At 42.1% G+C, this 22717-nt stretch overlaps 1 protein-coding gene across 1 annotated transcript in view; it reads left to right on the top strand.

The window, feature by feature from the left end:
- Positions 1 to 11011: 11011 nt before the first annotated feature.
- Positions 11012 to 22717, top strand: part of atp1a3b (ATPase Na+/K+ transporting subunit alpha 3b) — a 33942-nt gene continuing 22236 nt past the window's right edge. Inside the window, exon 1 of the mRNA XM_058052737.1 lies at positions 11012 to 11150. Within this exon, the coding sequence (XP_057908720.1) occupies positions 11064 to 11150 (87 nt within the window). The 5' untranslated portion in view covers positions 11012 to 11063. The remainder of the gene's footprint in view (positions 11151 to 22717) is intronic.

Genomic DNA, 22717 nt, shown 5'->3' with positions numbered 1-22717 from the left:
ATAATTAAATTGGTTGCATTATCAAATTTTAGCATTTATGTTTCTTCATGTTTTTGATAAAAAAATAATTAAATTGGTTTCATTATCAAATTTTAGCATTTATGTTTCTTCATGTTTTAGCTAAAAAATAAATTGGTTGCATTATCAAATTTTAGCATTTATGTTTCTTCATGTTTTAGCTAAAAAAATAATTAAATTGATTGCATTATCACATTTTAGCATTTATGTTTCTTCATGTTTTAGCTAAAAGTAATTAAATTGGTTGCATTATAAAATTTTAGCATTTATGTTTCTTCATGTTTTTGATTAAAAAAATAATTAAATTGGTTTCATTATCAAATTTTAGCATTTATGTTTCTTCATGTTTTAGCTTAAAAAATAATTAAATTGGTTGCATTATCAAATTTTAGCATTTATGTTTCTTCATGTTTTAGCTAAAAAATTATTAAATTGGTTGCATTATCAAATTTTAGAATGTATCTTTCTTCTTTTTTTAGCTAAAGATAATTAAATTGGTTGCATTATCAAATTTTAGCATTTATGTTTCTTCATATTTTAGCTAAAAATAAATTGGTTGCATTATCAAATTTTAGCATTTATGTTTCTTCATGTTTTAGCTAAAAATAATTAAATTGGTTTCATTATCAAATTTTAGCATTTATGTTTCTTCATGTTTTAGCTAAAAATAATTAAATTGGTTTCATTATCAAATTTTAGCATTTATGTTTCTTCATGTTTTAACTAAAAAAAATAGTTAAATTGATTTCATTATCAAATTTTAGCATTTATGTTTCTTCATGTTTTAGCTAAAAAAGAATTAAATTGGTTGCATTATCAAATTTTAGCATTTATGTTTCTTCATGTTTTAGCTAAAAGTAATTAAATGGATTGCATTATCAAATTAATGTGTTTAAAGCTGATCAGAACCAGTATTAATATTATTTTGCACTCCAGCTACTTAAAGTGTCAATGTGTGCTTGGTTTATATTTTCAGTAGAGCTGAACACACTTTAATAGAATAACTCAAAGTTATTATAGCACCACCCACCTGGGATGTACCATGGTCAAGACGAACCGCACCACAAGCATCTAAAGTTAAGCTAACTGTGATGCTAGCAATAATGTTTTTTTAATGTTTATAATAGTAAAAATGTAATCTCCTGCCTTATGTTTAGTGTTTAGTGAGGTTAAAATGTGTATTTAGGTAGTTAAAACTGTTTCTTAGCATTTTTTGGGTATGCATCTGTTACCTAAGGTTAGCTAGGTGGCTAGCTAGCATTGTTTTGCTTACAAAAAGTGCAACTAGTGCATGGCTGTCAAGTTTTCTTAACATTTGTCTTTATATTACAATGTTTTGTAACATTAGGCTGTCAGTTAAGCCACAAAGTATACTCTCAACTTCACCTCTTTTGTTTTTGTATCTTTTTTTTTGTATCCTTTTTTTCCCCGGTGGTGGGCGTACTATCTGCTAGGCCAGAAGGACACAATGTGCGAGAGGAGAACAAGAGGACGGCCGGGGGACGAGCACCAGCAGCGCGGTGAGTGATGCTGTCAAGAAGACGCCCTCGCACTGTTTGGAGGGTGTGTGGTGGGGGCGGTTGGCAGGCATAATGTGAGACTGGGGAGGAATGAAAAGAAGAATCAACTGATAAAAGAAACAGGACACAGATCACAATAGTGTACACATATTATTAATGGAATACTGTTCCGACAGTGAACAAGACCCGTTCCCTTGACGGTGCGGCCCAAATCAAACATATTTTTATTTATTTTTTAGTGTGGAATGTTGGAAAAGCACAACTCGTACATACTTTCATGACTTATTTTTATCTCCTCCCTGTGTAGACTCCGCAGTGTTTCAAGAACAAAATTCCATCAACTGGTAATTATAAAACTCTTCACCATTGCTTGCCACACAGATTGAGATTAACCCCTTGACATTAGCGGTTCCACAGGTCTATTTTAATATGGCACAACTTAATCCTAATTGACCTCAGCCACCGCTTATGTCCTCTGGGCAAAATAATGTGGCTAATACGGCAGCGCTAACAGCTGGACGTAGCAGACTAGCACTGTTGCATTGTGGGTTATCACAAAGCTGATGTGGAGGGCTTATGCAAAACAGAATGTGCTATTTCTAATCTACTTTTATTTAATTCTGCCACATGTTCTCTGTACCGTCTTGATGGGTGGGTGGGGGGGCGGTTGTCATGGAGATTGCCTGTCTTGTTCATTTTGACAGCTTCAAAGGTCACAAAATGTTTGGAAAATTGCATGTCAAAAAGGTTAGTTACGACTAAGAAGCTTATATATATATAGTAATAAAATAATAAATATAATAATAAAATAATAGTTTTAAGTCAATAAATCAATATTAATATGGTGGCTGCCTCAAAGACCAGGAAACTGGGCATTGGAAAAATTGCATATCAGAAGGATCAGTCCATCCATCCATTTTCTATGCCGCTTATCCTTATAAGCGTCACGGGGTATGCTGGAGCCTATCCCAACTGTCTTCGGGCTTGAGGCCAGGTACACCCTGGACTGATCGCCAGCCAATCTCAGGGCACATATAGACAAACAACCATTCACACTCCCATTCATACCTATGGACAATTTGGAGTCGCTAATTAACCTAGCATGTTTTTGGAATGTGGGAGGAAACCGGAGTACCCGGAGAAAACCCACGCATGCACAGGGAGAACATGCAAAGTCCACACAGAGATACTGAGGGGGGAATCGAACTCGGGTCTCCTACCTGTGTGGCCAGTGCAGTAACCGCCCATCCGCTGTGAAGCCATAATACAAATTGAAACTTAAAAATGTTATTTTATTTACCTATTTTTGCTATGTAACACCATTTAATACTTTTAATATAAATAGAATATATACAGTGGTATAACTTCTTTGTTTTAGTACAAAACCAGCATTAAAATGTCTGTTCTGCACGATGCGTTCAGGAGCACCGTTGACAGTTGGTGTCCTTGTGCGTGTCACTCACCTTGCCCTATTGAAGATTCAGAATGACCTGTGATTTAATGCTTTAACATGTGTGTAGCACTTTAAATGGAAATGTGACAATCCCACGAGCTTTGTCAAGGATAAGACTCCCGCTTCATTCGTCTGTGCATGCATTGCACATAGTATGTTGTCTCCTTCCCCCCTTCCCGCCCCTCCATGTGTTGGCATGTATAACCTTGGGAGTGCTCTTTCCTCTAAGCACCATGGGATGGCTCAGAGGATAGGGGATTAGCCAATCAACCGTTAGGGTCACCTCAGTCAAATAACATCTTACTGTTCATCATCACACACACTGCAATAACCGTAGACACCAACACAAGACGGTTCATGTATGTTAGACTGCGTATGGACGATGCAAATGCAATATTTAGAGCAGGGGTGTTCAAAGTGCGGCCTGGGGGTCATTTTTGGTACATGGCTGTTTCTTTATTGGCTTGTTGCATGTTCTGAAAATAGAATTTAAAATAAGAAAAATAAAAAAAAACAACATAAAAGATTGATGTATCAGAAATAATTTTAAAATAATTAAATAAAACAAATATTGAGAGCACAAAGTTGAAAAAAGTAGGATAATGTCATAATGAATTATTTTTGTAGCATAAAGTGGAAATATCAAAGAAAAATGACATTTTTCTAAAATGTCTGAATAAAGTCAAAAGATTATGGGAATAAACTAAAAATTCTGAGAATAAAAATGTACAGGGAGAAAGTTGGAACGGAATGGGAAAAAACACTTATTTTTTGTCAATTTTATGAAAGGGAAAATACGTTTTCTATCAAGAAAAAAAAGGCAAATTTTTATGAGAATACGAGAATGTCATTTTTGTAACATAGAGTTGAAATATTAAAGAAAAAAAAGTAAAAGTTCAATATTATGAGACCCAAAAAACAGATAAAATTTTAATTTCTGGTAAATTAGGTCATAAAAATAAGTTTTATTATGGGAATAACGTCAAAATATGATGGAAATAAATCCAAAATATTCAGAAAGAAGATTTGCAAAGACCATTTTAGAAGAAAGTTGAAATATATTTTTAATATTAAAAAAAAAAACTGCAAAAATGGGGAAATATACTAATACACCACTAATGACCCTTGGTGGGAAAACCGTTATTTAGAGCAAAGTGAAGCGGTACAGCTAAAATTAGACACAGCCCATCCTTTAGGGAGGAGGAGCTAGAAGGGAAGGAAGCAACATCGAGGACACAAGATGGCATGACGCAAAAAGTAATGACCTATGATGGTCCAGCACATTTTAATTTCTGGTAATTCACCTGCAACAAAAAGCCAAAGATTACTATTGTAGCTGTTCCTCATAAGACTTGTATTGTAGTACAATTATGTCATAATTGAGCCTGGCTGCACGGTTGACGTGTGGTTAGCATGTAGGCCACACAGTCAGGAGATCGGGAAGATCTGAGTTCGATTCTCCGCTTGGAGATTTGCATGTTTTCCCAGTGCGTGATTTTTCCCTAGGTACTCCGGTTTCCTCCCACATTCCAAAAACATGCTAGGTTAACTAGCGACTCCAAATTGTCCATAGGTATGAATGTAGTGGCCTGTGAGTGTATGTACTTCCTTTTATATTATACAGTATGTGTCTGTGTGTGTGTGTGTGTGTGTCATGTGACAGATGAGTAATGTACTGAGGAGTGAAATGAAGATGGGGGATGGGAGGGAAGGAGAGCTTGTAGTTGCTACGGCGACCTTCACTCCCCAGGGTTGTTTGACTTGTGTGGCCTTGACAGGGCAACAGCACCCTCCCTCCATATCTGTCGAAGGATAAATGTTGTCCCGTTAGCATCAGTGTTGTATGGAGACGGCCGTAAGTGAGAAGAAGACAAGGTTGACTCTTATTGTGCCTTTGCGGTACAGTAGACGCCATGTCTGAATAGGTGACTGGTTGCAGCCATAATGAAAACATTGCTGTGGTTGCCTAGCTAGCATTGCACCAGGTTACCATTACAACACACCGACCCATTGGGGACAGGGATGTTTCTCATCCCGTAACCTTTTCAGCACCTTCCTCAAGCCATGAATCACTGCCTTCTTTCTACGCTTCCTTGCAACAAATTTGGGTGGATACAAAAACAGGAAGTGGTCAAAGAATGTTCTGTTGTTGTCACTGTTGTTGTTTTGTACAATATTTGTATATAGATCAGGGGTCTCAAACTCGGGGCCCGCGAGCCAAATGCAGCCCGCGAGACGCTAGTTTGAGGCCCCCACATTGATATGAAAGTTTAATGTAGAAATGGCAGCTTAAAGCTGTGTGCACACCGGACACAATTGATGCGATTTTGCCCCACGCCCATACTGTTACCCTGTTACCCCGCCCTGTTTTGCTTTGGATTAGCAATGAAGCTAAAGGCTTATGATGCTGGGTACAAATAAATGCAGGAAATGATTTGGAATAAAACGGAAAATACACGTCAAGATAAAGCATCTCATAAAAACATGTTAAAGTTACGACGCTGCTCCCAGATGGAACTGAGTACGATGCTAACTTGCTAATTAGGTAAAATTATTACGTTTCATTAATGTTCATGTTAAAGGTTAAATAACTGTTAATACTGTACATCTGAATCTGAAAAAAATAATTTCTCTACCAACTGTATGTGGTTTCTTACGTTTTTCTTATTTGCTGTTTTATTATTATTTTACTTATTACTAATTGATTTTCTTTATTCTTAATTTGTTTATTTATTTTTTCATCTTATTTTGTGTATAGAAAAATAAAAATTAAGATTTGAGAACAGTGGAATGTTTTATCAGAGATTTTCTTGAGGAAAACCGGAACCAAAGAACTGAAAAAGTGTAGGGTATAGCAGAAGCAAAAGCACTGAGGATTTTTTATAGATTTTTTTCTGTTTTTGATAAATGCATTTTGTTTGTTTTTTTTGAAAACCTGATGCGACCCGGCTTCACCCAGAACCTAGCACCAGTGGCCCCCAGGTAAATTGAGTTTGAGACCCCTGATATAGACTAATGCTTAAATTTAGAAATGTAACCAAACTTAACGCTTGTCTTCATTTAGAATCATGAATTATTAATATTAGTATTAAATGGGACCTATTATGCTAATTTCCGACCCGATCTTGAGCAGAAAGGTTTCTAGATCTTCTAGAATCTGCACCTATTCCAGCTGGATTTCCTTGGTCTGTTTTAATTTATTCCACCCACATCCCGCGTTATATTTGACAGCCCTACTTTTTTTTTTTTTTTACACATTTATTCTTGTAAAATGACTTTTTCTTAATCTTTAGGACTATAATTATTAATTAGAAATTTTTTACAAGTTAGCAACTGCGCGGATGCAAATTGAACATGCTGTAACAGAATGAGGCCACATACTAGGCAAAGCATCTGGTCGGGTTTATTTAATAATTTTTTTTTGCTGACACCTCCATGCATAGAAGGGCCCCAGAAGAGCCTTACTTGGCATTCTGCGAGTGAATGCGTCATTAGTGCTCTGTTGCTGCTCTGTGATTGTGCTCGCTCTATTTCACACATAATTCTTTTATGGCTGTGGCTTTATCGTACATACTTGGAGCCTATTTACTAGAACTAGCACCTCATGGTACCTGTATTTGTCAGTGGAACAGTGTCAGAAAAGGTCGTAGTAATTAATAGTACTACATAGGGGTGTCATGAGATCTTTTGAGATTAAAATGTGACGATATTTCTCGTCTAGAGAAGAAGACTATCAGGCTGTGAGCTATGGCATCGCTACTGTGTATGATTATGCACTTAAGATGGATGTTCCGGTGCGTCAGGCAAGATTGGAACCACGCATCAAGTGTTTTATGCACACTATAATCCTTGCAATCTTGCTTTCACTTGGTGTTCCCAGCATCACAATGTGACTTTGTTTTCATTCAACTGCCGCTGTTAAATGTCCAAGTAGAAGCTTTAGTAGTTCTCCATTTGATCAACATTACTTAAGATTTTTCAGATCAAAACACACTCGCTGTATATGACTTCTGTCAAAGCATACGATACTGGAGTCTAATTTGGACGTACTTCTTGCTCCTTGATTCAAAGGCAAGAATCCATGAATCCATCCAAGAGTCCATGAAATGGAAATGACTATTCTAAGACAGCCCTGTGATGTTTATTATAACATTTATAGGTTATCCTCACAAGGCTTGCGGGTGGTGCTGGAGCCTATCCCAGCTGTCTTCGGGCGAGAGGCGGGGTACACCCTGGACTGGTCGCCAGCCAATCACAGGGCACATATAGACAAACAACCATTCACACTCACATTCATACCTATGGACAATTTGGAGTCGCCAATTAACCTAGCATGTTTTTGGAATGTGGGAGGAAACCTCACACACACACAGGGAGAACATACAAACTCCACATAGGCAGAGGGTGGAATTGAACTCGGGTCTTCTAGCTGTGAGGCCTGCGTGCCAAGCACTTGTCCACTGTGCAGCCCCGTGTCCAATATTCATTCATTCATTTTCTACCGCTTATCCTCACAAGGGTCGCGGGGGGTGCTGGAGCCTATCCCAGCTGTCTTTGGGCGAGAGGCGGCGTATACCCTGGACTGGTCGCCAGCCAATCACAGGGCACATATAGACAAAAAACCATTCACACACACATTCATACCTATGGACAATTTGGAGTCGCCAATTAACCTAGCATGTTTTTGGAATGTGGGAGGAAACCGGAGTACCCGGAGAAAACCCACGCATGCACGGGGGAGAACATGCAAACTCCACACTTAGTGTGGAATCGAACTCGGGTCTCCAAGTTGTGTGGCCTGCGCGCTAAAATTTGGTAGACAATAAATATTTCAAATTGTACCTGTATTGTTTTGTGACTTTATGACATATTTTTCATTGTACTTTTCTTAAAAATAATATTAAAATCTCTGGTTCATATAGACCCCATATTGTGTATTGTCAACTGTGACACCCCGAGTAGTGCACATAACTGCCACCTACAGGAAAGAGTGAAAAACGTTATCAACCCCAAATGAAAACTACATTGTGCTTTAATAGCTTTAAAGACATTTCCAAGGTTCCTTTTCTTCCTTATTACACTAATCATGTCGGTTACATATTATTGCCCACTTTCAAAACTATTCTTATCCTTGTTTCAGAGAATTCCTTATGCAATGATAGAAGCCGGCGCGTGGTTTAATCTGTCGGTGATGACGTCCATAACGACCACAGAGGGAACAGACAGCGAGGTGCGGTGAAGCCGAGCCATGTGGCTGAACTTTAAATCCTCTTAATGTCCGCAACTCTCTCTCGCTCTCATTCATGTGTCTCCCGTGTGGATCTAACCACCAATCTGCTATAACTGACGTTTTACTTTGTGTCAATTAGAGCGCCTTTTTTTTTTTTTCTTATCCCTGCACCCTCACCATCCCTAGGCCCCAACCACCACCAACCACCTCCTCCCTGCAAGGTCACTCCCAAGGACAGCCTACTCCCAGCATCCCTTGCGTGATTGGATGACAGGTATTAAAGGGCCGGTTCCTTACGCTGTGCACATGGCCTGACTCCAACACTGCTGCAAGGCCGTCTGCACTCCCATCACTCCTCAAGCAGCCACACACAGCAGTTCACTGTTACAAGATGCTGACAAAACATGCGACAAGGCAGACTTGCCCGCCTCTTAAATCAGTTTGCTGCACTCTGCACAGCAGCACACTTAATCACAGTGACTAAACATTCTTGCTAGCACATACACATGCTAGAAACAGGAAAATAAAACACTTGACCCAAGCTTACAGACTGCATCTAGCATCTGCCCAGGCAAGCCTTTCCCTTTGTGATAAGTGGGCATGACACACTACAAGCTCAGCAGACTTGAAAAGCATAAACCAAATAGCTTCAGATCAGCTCTGGTAAATAGATGACCGGCTGCCCACTTCACAGTAACCCCCGAATGTAACCACATGTACCACCCGGTAAAAGACTAAAGGATTAAAAGAAAAGTATTTCTGAAAATGTTGCCCTAATAGGTTCTTCCAAAGTGCATCAATGCTAATCCGCTGCGTAATAATAGTAGTTAAAAGCTATTTTGCCCTCATCCTAGTAACCTCATTTACACAGCAAGAGGAGAGCGGTGCATTAAACATGAATGACTTTGATAAGTGGACACGTTTTTGTCCCAAATCCAACTCCCACCAAAAAGCTTAGACATTCTGGCAACAGAGAGAGGAGAGCTATTAGAGAGATGGAGAGTGGTTTAGTGTTTTATATAGAAAAAAATGCTTCATAAAATGCTTAGCTTTTAGTATAAAATAATGAACCATAGCACCAATGAACCACTGTTCTGGCATTAGTTGCTAGTATGCTGGAAATGTACTTGAAAGTGATGCCACATTTTCTGTATATGTTTACTTTTGGGGGCTTCACAGTGGAAAAGTGGTTAGCACGCAGGCCACACAGCTAGGAGAACTGAGTTCGATTCCACCCTCGGCCCTCTCTGTGTGGAGTTTGCATGTTCTCCCCGTGCATGCGTGGGTTTTCTCTGAGTACTCCGGTTTCCTCCCACATTCCAAAAACATGCTAGGTTAATTGGTGACTGCGAATTGTCCATAGGTATGAATGCGGTTAGCTTACAGAGTGGTTAGCGTGCAGGGAACACAGCTAGGAAACTCGAGTTCGATTCCACCCTCGGGCATCTCTGTGTGGAGTTTGCATGTTCTCCCCGTGCATGCGTGGGTTTTCTCCGGGTACTCCGGTTTCCTCCCACATTCCAAAAACATGCTAGGTTAATTGGTGACTGCGAATTGTCCATAGGTATGAATGCGGTTAGCTTACAGAGTGGTTAGCGTGCAGGGAACACAGCTAGGAAACTCGAGTTCGATTCCACCCTCGGGCATCTCTGTGTGGAGTTTGCATGTTCTCCCCGTGCATGCGTGGGTTTTCTCCGGGTGCTCCGGTTTCCTCCCACATTCCAAAAACATGCTAGGTTAATCGGTGACTCCAAATTGTCCATAGGTATGAATGTGAGTGTGAATGGTTGTTTGTCTATATGTGCCCTGTGATTGGCTGGCAACCAGTCCAGGGTGTACCCCGCCTCTTGCCCGAAAACAGCTGGGATAGGCTCCAGCACGCCCGTGACCCTCATGAGGATAAGCGGGAATGAATGAATGAATGAATGTTTACTTTTGGCTAAATGAAACACTTCCTGTATTCGGTCATCAATTCCGTTTGGTTTTGAGCATCTGTCAGTTGCCCTTTGGTGCTTGTTTTTGTTTTGTGTTTTGACCGTCGTGTGGTGCTTACACGGTTGGTTCTTTAATGTTATGTCATAAATTCCACACTTTTCACTCAGAAAACTGTCTTAGAAGCAACCCTTCATTTTTCAAAATAGAAAAAATCACCCATATTCAACTCCTGTTCTTCTGTTCCCACATACTCCGACAGCCAGTCCACCTTAAAAGACCTTTTTTAGACATAGGTCTGCAAATACTGCAAGTATTACACATTATGAATGTACCTGTTACTAAAATGTTGTTGGTTTATGGAAGTGTATTTCATACAAAAAAGTATCATGACTATTTTGTAAAAAACAAAATTTCAATGTGACCCCACTAAACTTAGTAATGTATTACTTATTTTATATTGGTGGGGAAAAAAAACACCAGTAGAAATTAGTAATTCTAGCTGTTAATAGGATAGACATAATCTGATTAGCAGGTAGGAGTGCAGTTAGCATTCATGAATTCCTAATGAGCATCTAATGTGAGTGCTTAAAGAGTAAACTGAGAATCAACACACACATGCTTTCCCTATAATGACTCATTAAAATTTTATTAAATACTGTTTTCATTTTGGAGACAGCATCAAATAAACAGAACCATGGAAGAACTCCCAAGACAAAACTAGTACATTTATAACCCTATGATGTCGATTCATTTCAGTTGTTCTTAGCACAAAGACAGAACAGTTTGTTCTTTGCAAGCATGCTTTGACGCTGCATTTTAAAAAGCCAAAGCCACAAAGTCACAATACACTAACACCACTTTGAAATGCTGCCAGCCTCTTGAGGCTCTGGACCATCTCCCAGGCAAAATGGCAAACATTTGCCGTGCTCCGATGAGCCCACGTCTGAAATTTGGCCTCAGGACTAAAGAGGGGAAAAGAAGCGTCCGGATTGTAGTGAGTGCAAAGTTAAATAGGCTGACATCTGTGATTTTGCCCACTGCATTTTGGGTATTGGCACATCTGTGAAAGCAGCTTTAATGCTACATGTGCAACCTTATGCTGATTGTTGCACATTGTCAATACTGCCAGTACAATGAGTGTTTTGTAGAGCGGTGTTAGAAATTTGATGTCACTTATGGGGTTTAGGAACAGCGCTACCATGGGTTGTATTTGTCAGAAAAATAATAGCACAGGCAACAAAGGCGGGGGTGCATGATTTGACAAAATTTCTATATTTGCAGCAGTCCTTTGTTTGCATATGTTGGCATGGATGTGACCTTTTCTAGCTGAGTAGCTGAGGTGTGAATGGAGCAATGACATGTTGATGTTAGGAAAATAAAATTAAAATAAATAAAAAACAATAATATATCTGTTAATTGTCGACTCCAAATTGTCCATAGGTATGAATGTGAGTGTGAATGGTTGTTTGTCTATACGTGCCCCTGATTGGCTGGCGACCAGTCCAGGGTGCACCCCGCCTCCTGGCGAAGACAGCTGGGATAAGCTCCAGCACTCCCCTTGTGAGGATAAGCGGTAGAAAATGAATGAATGAACATTATTAGAGCCCTCTAGACATAAAATAACACCCCTATAGTTACTTATTACCCAATATAGCACATATAATCAAAGAAAAGAAGCCATGTAAGACGAATACGACTTGTACTTTATCATGTTCTAAATATATAGACCAGGCTTCAATTCCCCCCTCGGCCATCTCCGTGTGGAGTTTGCATGTTCTCCCCATGCATACGTGGGTTTTCTCCGAGTACTCTGGTTTCCTCCCACATTCCAAAAACATGCTAGGTTAATTGGCCATGTGAGTGTGAATGGTTGTTTGTCTATATGTGCCCTGTGATTGGCTGGCGACCAGTCCAGGGTGTACCCCGCCTCTCGCCCGAATGACAGCTGGGATAGGCTCCAGCACCCCCTACGACCCTTGTGAGGAGAAGCGGTAGAAAATGAATGAATGAATGAATGAATGAATATCCGCTGCATTGATTGGTGGTGCTGAACGAACAGCTACCGAGGAGAGAGGGAACCAGATGAACACCAAATAGGCTCCTGCAGATACCAATCTAATCCAATACAATAACCATATCAAAAATGGTACCTATGGAATGATAGTAACATTATATAACAAAAAACATTATTGTTGTGGTTTGCAATGATATACAGCACTGTGTTAAAATGTAAGTTTTAGTAATTTCCTGCCGTTGAAGTCACGTTGAATATATGCCAAGGCTGGATTATGTGAAAGAAAACGTCCATCTGTTTGTTAGTGACTTTCTGGTTCATGGAGCATGACAGCCACTTGGGCCGGACCATTATGAAGGGTGGGCGATTACGTTTTTTTGCATCTGATATCCTGTGGAGGACATTGAGGGCATTGAAACAACAAAGATAGAGGTGGACTATTGACAAGGCCACACTTACATCTAAATGAAATAACATTTTCCAGCTCTCAGGGACATATTGACCAATCAGCAACCTCAAAAGGAACATCAGCTGACTCCTCCATTCCTCAATAAATTGGGAGACCATACATTTATTCATTCATTCATTTTCTACTGCTTATCCTCACGAGGGTCGTGGGGGTGCTGGAGCCTATCCCAGCTGTCTTCAGGCGAGAGGCGGGGTACACCCTGGACTGGTCGCCAGCCAATCATAGGGCACATATAGACAAACAACCATTCAGTTAATTTGAGTTAATTTGGAGAAAACCCACGTATGCATGGGGAGAACATGCAAACTCCACACGGAGATGGCCAAGGGTGGAATTGAACCCTGGTCTATATATTTACAACATGATAAATGGGTCGTCTATGTCATAACTTGAAAAAGTCACTTCCTGTACAACATACACAAATACAAGTCGTATTTGTCTTACATGGCTTATTTTCTTTGATTATATCTACAATATTGGGTAATAAGTGACTATAGGGGTGTTATTTCATGTCTAGAGGGCTCTAATAATGTTCATTCATTCATTAATTTTTGACCGCTTATCCTCACGAGGGGAGTGCTGGAGCCTATCCCAGCTGTCTTCGGGCAAGAGGCGGGGTACACCCTGGACTGGTCGCCAGCCAATCACAGGGCACATATAGACAAACAACCATTCACACTCACATTCATACCTATGGACAATTTGGAGTCGCCAATTAACCTGTTTAATGTTTTTGGTGGGAGGAAACCGGAGTAAATTCCACACAGAGATGGCCGAGGGTGGGGTGGAAACTAAAAGTTTGGGCACCCCTGAGGTATTTTTGTGTCACCGTTTTTGTCATATCAGGTTGAAATTGTGTTGTCATGACAGTACTTGAGATCTCATTATGGAACAAAAGTGGTATTGTTTTCTTTAATTGTGATGAAGATATGGTATTTTACACATGGATTAAAGATTAACAGTTTAATTTAAGATGACTTTATTAATGAAACAGGAGATGCCGACATCCCAATAGGATACATTGTGGTTGTCTACGCACAGGAAATTCTGGTTATCTTAGAAAGGGCAACATTTTTGATACATCTTTTGTACTGGAAGCTTAGATGCGGATTCAGGCATTTTAATTCCAGCGCCCTTATTTTTTGTGTGTCAAGAGAGAGGTCCATGGTGATGATAAATTGCACTGTGAAAAGAGCACAATAGCAAATGTAAGAATACAAGATCCTAAATGTCAAATCTGGATTGCATTGGGCTGATGGTGACTCATGGTGACTATAAGTGTAGTCATATCCTGTGCAATCTTATCCTTTGTAAGTAACCCCCCCCCCGCCCCCCCGCCCCCTTAACTGTCATGTGGTTCCATGCTCAAAAAACCCAAAGGAATTTTCCATCACCACCCACCTGACGCCTTCCCTCCTTCATCTCCGTCATCCTCATTCCTCATCCCCTATCCTTGCTTTCAGCCATTCTCACGCCTCATTTCTGTGATCCTCCTTAACCTCATCTGCCTCTCCATCATCCATCCCCGGTGATCTCATTCCTCATTTTGTCATCTTCCACCACCTCTTTTCCCTCTTACCTCCCTCTCCCTCCACTTTCTCCTGCTTCTGCCCCCTCTCTGGACCCTGTGAGTGGAACACAGATTATGTCAGACATTTATAAAACCGGCTTAGCTAGGATCACCTTCACACACGCACAGATGACTCCCACAACAGCATACAAAGTAATCTTGGCGCTGCATACACCCAATTTGAGTGAGAAGTATGCTGACACGAGTTGTGACATGCTGATTTTTGACATGTTGGTTCTGGTCTGTTTTTAAAAGGATGGCAGCAAAGTTTGTACCGATAGTTTTTTTTATGTGTTCTGATTCTTCAGAATGACATTAAACCTTTTACATGTTTAGCCATGCAAGGCTCACTGTATGATAAATACTGTTTGTATGTTAGCAGGCTTCTTACTGACAGTTGACAGGACTGTACCATTTCTGTGGTGAGTGAATAGTCTGTGAATAGAAGTGGAGGTGCCAACTTGTATTCTTTTGCTGTGCGCACTTAACGACCGGAATTTTTTTCCCTTTTTTTCTTCACACCTTGAACCCTGCGGCTTCTCTCTCACACCAACTACCCTTATGTCCTCCTTCACTACATCTAAAACCTCCTCTGGACATGTCCGAACCATCTCAGTCTGGCCTCTCTGACTTTATCTCCAAGGCCTCTAACATATGTAATATACCTCTGATGTACTCCTTCCTGATCCTATCCATCCCGGTCACTCCCAATGAGAACCTCAGCACCCTCATCTCTGATATCTACATCCTGCCTGCACACACTTCTTCGCCGCCTTTTCACAATCTCCATTGTTCTGAACTGTTGACTGTTAAAATTCACCACCTTCTGTATCTCTTCTTCCTGTAACCTCACTCTTCTACTTGGGTCCCTCTCATTTACACACATTTACTCCATCTTGCTGCGGCTAATCTTCATTCCTCTCCTTTTTCTGCGGCTTATACAATCTCTTCTTCTTTTTTGGGGGGCTTTTCCTTTCAGGGGTCACCACAGCAAATCAATCTCCTCCATCCAACTCTGTCTTCTGCATCTGTCTCTCTCACACCAACTACCCTCATGTCCTCCTTCACTACATCCATAAACCTCCTCTGGATGTGTCCGAACCATCTCAGTCTGACCTCTCTGACTTTATCTCCAAGGCCTCTAACATGTAATGTACATCTGATTGTACTCCTTCCTGATCCTATCCATCCTGGTCACTCCCAATGAGAACCTCAGCACCCTCATCTCTGCTACCACCAGTTCAACATCCTGCCTGCACACACTTCTTCACCGCCTTTTCACAATCTCCATTGTTCTGAACCGTTGACTGTTAAAATTCACCACCCTCTGTATCTCTTCTCCCTGTAACCTCACTCTTCTACTTGGGTCCCTCTCATTCACACACATTTACTCCATCTTGCTGCGGCTAATCTTCATTCCTCTCCTTTTTCTGCGGCTTATACAGTCGTCTTCTTCTTTTTTGGGGTTTTTTCCTGTCAGGGGTCACCACAGCAAATCAATCTCCTCCATCCAACTCTGTCTTCTGCATCTGTCTCTCTCACACCAACTACCCTCATGTCCTCCTTCATTACATCCATAAACCTCCTCTGGACATGTCCGAACCATCTCAGTCTGGCCTCTCTGACTTTATCTCCAAGGCCTCTAACATGTAATGTACCTCTGATATACTCCTTCCTGATCCTATCCATCCTGGTCACTCCCAATGAGAACCTCAGCATCCTCATCTCTACTACCTCCAGTTCTACATCCTGCCTGCACACACACTTCTTCACCGCCTTTTCACAATCTCCATTGTTCTGAACTGTTGACTGTTCTCCATCATCTGTATCTCTTCTCCCTGTAACCTCACTCTTCTACTTGGGTCCCTCTCATTCACACACATTTACTCCATCTTGCTGCGGCTAATCTTCATTCCTCTCCTTTTTCTGCGGCTTATACAGTCGTCTTCTTCTTTTTTGGGGTTTTTTCCTGTCAGGGGTCACCACAGCAAATCAATCTCCTCCATCCAACTCTGTCTTCTGCATCTGTCTCTCTCACACCAACTACCCTCATGTCCTCCTTCACTACATCCATAAACCTCCTCTGGACATGTCCGAACCATCTCAGTCTGGCCTCTCTGACTTTATCTCCAAGGCCTCTAACATGTATTGTACCTCTGATATACTCCTTCCTGATCCTATCCATCCTGGTCACTCCCAATGAGAACCTCAGCATCCTCATCTCTACTACCTCCAGTTCTACATCCTGCCTGCACACACACTTCTTCACCGCCTTTTCACAATCTCCATTGTTCTGAACTGTTGACTGTTCTCCATCATCTGTATCTCTTCTCCCTGTAACCTCACTCTTCTACTTGGGTCCCTCTCATTCACACACATTTACTCCATCTTGCTGCGGCTAATCTTCATTCCTCTCCTTTTTCTGCGGGTTATACAACTAATTTGTGGTCGCGTTCTGCTCTCGCAACATCTTGTTTGCTTCTGAGCAGTCATTTTATGCTTGTGATGTGCAATGCCAGTGATTTATTTTCCAATTCAATGCTGAGTAAATTTCAGGCTGGTATTAGTGATAGCGATCTGATACATACGTATATTTTGTGCAAATATAACCTGTCAGGTAAATTTAATAAATGGTACATCTCAAATCATAGTATAGCTCATGGAATGAAAAATATAAGACAATTCAGCTATTTTAAACAACTGCATAACAAGGTCTGAATAATTTACTTACCGCTGTGTTCCTGTTAAAAGTATCAAGTATATTTTGGATTTTTTAAAATTGATTTTAGAGCCTAAAGATCTGGTAACTCCGGTATTGATATTTCAGTATCGATTAGTACATCACTACTCACCATGGAGAATGTAAGAAGTGTATGGGTCTGCTGTATGGAGAACTGAATGGGTCTGTTGTTGTATTTTGGCAGCGTGAAGGGTGTCGGGAAGTTCATTGTCGCTGGTGGGTTTCGGGGAAATAAGACAGCTGCTTGCTGGAGAGGACAGCACAGGCTTGGAGGCTGATTCGTCTTGGGGCGGGGGTGACACTAGTAGCAACAACCAAAGGAGAGAGACTGCCGGTATGTGTGCTGACGGAATTGTGTAACTGTTTGGTTCCGACCAATTTAAGTGATTTTAGTTCCCCGGATGAAGGCGAGGAGAGCGTTGACTTTTCTGGTATTAGGGTATGTTTCACAATCCGTATTACACATGTCATCCAATAGTATATTTTTTATAAATATAGCACTTGCCCTGTGTCTCGCCTTAGGCCTCCCAAGTGGTGCATGACACTGAGACCTCATGACATTCAGCACTCATCTGCAGCCTTGACTCATGCCTCACATCATAGACTTACCAAAAAGGCTCCTCGGCCTTTATTCGTCTCGGCATGTGTGTGTGTGTGTGCACATCACATCCTTGTAAATGTGTGTGACACAGCAGCACCACATGAGCACAGCCGCCATATTCCTTCTCTCCCTCCTGACTTCACCCATCTTTCAATGTCTGACTCAGCAGTCTCAGACAAGGTCATCTGACTTCTGTTGCCGTGGCGACCAAGAATTGGGGCGAGGGTTCCTCCACCCCACTTATCTCTGCCTGCTTTTTTAGCTTAGGATGCGTTACTTCATTTGAAAAGGGACGGAAGAGGTTATGATTAGGGTAGCAATGGAAGCCATTTTGAGTGAACACAACTTTATTTGCAGCAAGGCCGGTGACAAAGCCATAAAAAAGCAGAGTAACATGTTCTGTGCTGCTTTGCATGGGCATCTCCAGAGACGGCAGGATCTGTATTTCCCTTGCAAATTAGCAGTGCAGTGCAGTGTGGGTCCTGCATGTCTGCAGTCGACAACCCAGCAAAAAAACAAAAGAAACAAAAACAAAAAAGGATGCTGCATCTACTTGTCACTGTCTGCTGACTCTTTTGGCACTGTTACATAGAAATGACATCTGTGTCATCATAGTGTATCCCTGCTGAACGTGCAACCCTGTCACAATTCCACATCCGCAGCTATAAAAAAAGTGCTGACTCTGTATGGAGTCTGCTGCTTTAAGTGCAGAGATGTAACCATTACAAGGCACCTTTGTTACACACACACACACACACACACACACACAGACCATAATGTCTTTTCACACGGAGAACAACACAAAAAACAAATGGAATCTAACCTTTTCTACAAAAGCCTCAGGTACCCTAGGGGGCGAGCCACGGAATTCTGCAGTAAACCGGGAGGGGTCGTTCTCATTCTCTCATTGGTTCCCGGTAACACGAGGGTGACACTCATTGGTCAGATATCCCAAGTCACCGAAAAGACGCACCACATCACGGTTGGTTAATTGGGCGAGCGTGGAAGAAAGAGCGTTTCCTATTGGCGGAGCCGGTGGTTGTGGGCAGGGCGTATGTAAACTGACAAGCCGGCTAAGCCATTCCCTTCGAGGCGGCGCTTCTTTCCTAAGCGTAGTGCGGAGGCGAGGAGTACTGCGGCCAGGAGGGGGGGTAGTGCGGCTAGTTAGATATTTTACTCCGGTCTTTTCGGGCGAGGGATACATCACAGCGTGATGCTCCTCTTTTGCACCGTGACGTTTATTTAAAGAGATAACACCGGGGGTTGAGGAAGTCGTCGGGAATAGGCTTGTTATTTTAGTCAGTCACAGACGCTTTCATCTGTGAAACTTTCAGTGACGCACTCCTCGCGTCCTTAAAGCTAGCCTACCATTTTATTTTCCCTCCCTTTTTTCTGTTGTTTGACATCCCCCTACCACCACAAGAAAGCGAGTTGGGGGGTCGTCTACACCTCTCAAGCATCACCTGAGTGGAGGAGAAGAGTGACTGCGCCAACATGGGGGTAAGTAATAATAAGACGAGACTATTAGTAACTTTTAACGCCCACCTGAAACGAACCCAAGAAGCGTAACGAGATTGTCCGAAAACGAAATGACGATGGCGATGGTGGGAGAAGAAGCCGGTGGAGGGTGGGGGGGCACCTCGACTCGACTCGACATGAGCCATGATGTAATTTTCCCTTTCCTTGAGCGGAAATCCCTATCTTGTGAGTGGCATTGCCTTGTAATGCGGAACTGCCTCAAGGAATACTGCGACAAAACTGATGATGGCCTCAAAATGTGTCATAAAATTGGCGGATTACTGTGTTATTATTAGCTTGCAATGACTCGCAGTGGAAAATGTTGCTCAAGTCTCCCGAAAGAAGACTAACCCTGTGTCCTCTGAATGTTTTGCCTATAACCTTGCCAACCATTTAGGTAGGCCTTAATCCGTTTATACTTGGGGGGGGGGGAGGGTGCATTAGAGACGCATTTTCACCCATCGTTTATCACTAAAACGCTCATATCACCACCGCAATCCCCTCTTTCTGACTGATGCGCAAACCCCGACTGCAGTGCCCTCTTCTCGGTCATTTCATCCTCGGTACCCTCGGTGACCCATGCGTCATAATGCGGTTACCGGGAATAAGCGCCTCACCAGCTTATTTCCCCTTTAATTTGTGACATAACAGAGACGCGCTAATCGCTAACAAGTGAATACATTTACACACACACGCAAAATACAGTACGGATTAAAGAGTGTGTGCAAAAAATAAATGATGGGTCCGTACCATTGAGATGCATATGAGGGGGGGGGGGATCATATGCAAATGAAGTCAAGATGCAGATGCTAGTGTGCACCACTGCATCAATATTGTGACGCTGCAGACAAGAAAGGCCACTGTCCGCAGAGAGTCGGCGTCATTGCAGTGACACCAGGCAGCCGAGGGGGTCCCCTGCATGCTGCATCCCTGCTGCAGTGTCCCCTGCAAAGGGAGGTGACAGGCTTCTGCGTCAAAATTGGGTGCGAGTGTTGGGAAAAAAGGTGCTTTTGTGGAAGTGTGGTTAAGGAAGCATAAATGTGGAGTGAAAAGAAAGGTTGAAATTTGCAGAAGAGCACATGAATACCCTTGAAGGGTGTTTTCCCCTTAAAGGTCATGTGCATCACTGTCGTGCATGATTTTGTGTCCTCACACACACATACCAAATTCACTGTGGTGGTGCACTGTGCGGTGACTTGCCAGCTGTCCTTTCCCCAAGGCCACAGGGGGCATCGCATGCAACGTGCCTGCTGCGTCAAAGTGGGGGCGGGGCCTCTGCTGTGGAAATTCCCAGCAAAGTGCCGTGATAGGCTGGACTCAGGGATGCACACAGTTAGCTCCAGATGCAGTGATGCGATGGAGCAGAGCTTCAATTGTGCGCGTGTCAAAAAGAAAGATAGTGACTGGTGGATGCTGGGAGCACATTGCCGCCTTTTCACCTTGACATAGAGGACAGGGACGTTTAATGGGGGGGTGTTCGGACAAGTGAGGAAGGACACAAGGTGTAGCAAGAGGGATTTACAGTGAGCACGGAAAAAGGGAGGAGGGCTCGCCGGCTCTATATCCTGTTACAGGATAATGACCCAGAAGCTCACATTACCACGGCTCCTGTTTCCTCCTTGCAATGCATTGTGGGACGGGGTAATCAGGGAGACAGATGGGACGGGGGCGACGGGGTCAGGTGGTTGATCTTCATAGGGGTGTGGTTGCGGAGATAGGTAGGGAAATGGAGGATTAGTGTTGTCAGAAGATCCTTATGGCGGTTTTTAGTGTATAAATGTGGCTAGCAAGGTGATGTGCATTATAGTGAAAGGAGGGGGGGGGTGCACTTGTATAAGCGACGTTTGCATGCGGCTTCTGCAGAGGCCCAACCCTCGCTTTGGTGCAGAGTGCTACACATCCCTCCCCACTCCACCTGCCGCACTGGACCACCAGAACCACACGGAAAAGTGTTCCTATAGCATAATCATCCTGTCTCTTTTATCCTAGCCGAGGGGTCAATTAAGGTGACGCTGACGACCTTTGACATCTTCATTAAACATCTGGAGGGTCCCTGTTTAATAAAAATCCCCTGTAATGAGAGCATTGTCCTTGAAAGCAGCGCTGCTGAAGGACAATCTGGATTTATTGTTTGGCTCAGCAGAAAAATGCTGCAGTTAGCATCCATGCTAACAGTGTTCTTACATAATGCTAATAAAATGTAAAGGTCATCGTTGTTTCTTTACTCCAAAGCTCTACTATGGTGGAGAAGACGCAGTGCCGGCGGTCATGGCTACCAGTACAATGACAGAAGGGTTAGGTTGCCTGACAACAAAGGACATGATTGAAGGTGTTTTCTTGGAGATGTTTTGGGTGACACTTTGTTTGAATGGAGCACAATGAGACAGCAAGCGACGCGAATTCCAGTGCACTAACAGCTTTCTGATATGTAAGTGCTGATTTGGCAGCAGTTCAGCGGATCGGTAGTCATGCACATCTGCACATTTGTGTTTGACAGATGAGTCCTTATGTGCCCTCTTACAACTTACAATGTGGTGAGATGCCACCTTTACTCCAACCTCTAAAAAGGCCAGTGTTACAATATTTCTCTTCAGACGCACAGACATGCAAGGTACAGCGTAGTAGTGGGCAGACAGTAGTGTATGGAGAGATGAACAAACGACTGACGTTTTAGTTTCATTATTCAGTTAATGAAATAATTCATCTGTAAGGTATTCAGATCATAATAATAAGTTTGTGTTCATTCATCGTGTACATGGTGAAATCTGTCTTTAGCATCAGAAAAGCGGCGTAAAGAAACACTTTTCACAGTGAGCTAATCCACTGTTTCGCTAATCCGAACAGCCCTACTTTGAGACCCCCTAGTGCGTCCCAGAGGACCGACATCCTGCTGCATGGAACAGCAGATGGCCTAATGACCTTGCAAGGTTACAAATGCGTGCAATAGCATCCTCCACTTAGACACACACACTAACAGGAACATGTCAACAGCTGGAGAAAATTCTCTTCTCTATTTGTATTTTAACTGAAACAAATGTACTTAAAGGGTGTGTTAATATGCACTAGCAGTGCAATGATTTCTGGAATAATTCGAGTACATCGATTACATCAGATTACAGCTTTCTCTTAATTATGACTACTGTGAGTATGTGGCAGTTTATTACGATGGTAACATGACTTCATACAGGGTTTACAGTATTTAATTTGCAAAAACACAGTGCTGTGAGTTAAGAAGATGGAGGATAAAAATATTGTAGCTAACCAATCAGTAGCTGCTTGTTCATTATTTGGTGAAATGTTGTATTTTCTTTTGTATTAATAATTGCACTTTAACTAGGCCTGTCACGATAATGGATATATTGATCTATCAAACTCTGTGCTATAACGGCTGGATGACATGAGGATTCTGTGTACATTGACTCTATATGAAATGAACACAGCATCTTCTCAGCTATTAAGTCTTTTTGTGCCAGGTTAGCAGTTAGCAACCAGACACGAATGTGAATGAAGGCACAAAAACGATAGTTTGTAAGCCGAATCCCACAGGTCCTCCCGACAGTCAGCACTTACTGAGGCTTTTGATCGGCGGAGTAGATATTATACGAAACATCGCAAAATGGTGTGCATTCACATTGTCGCGCGCTATGGT

Source organism: Doryrhamphus excisus, chromosome 17, assembly GCF_030265055.1.
Source record: "Doryrhamphus excisus isolate RoL2022-K1 chromosome 17, RoL_Dexc_1.0, whole genome shotgun sequence".
NCBI lineage: Eukaryota > Metazoa > Chordata > Actinopteri > Syngnathiformes > Syngnathidae > Doryrhamphus > Doryrhamphus excisus.
The sequence above is the reverse complement of the archived record's forward strand: the minus strand, read 5'-3'. Positions and strand labels throughout refer to the sequence as shown.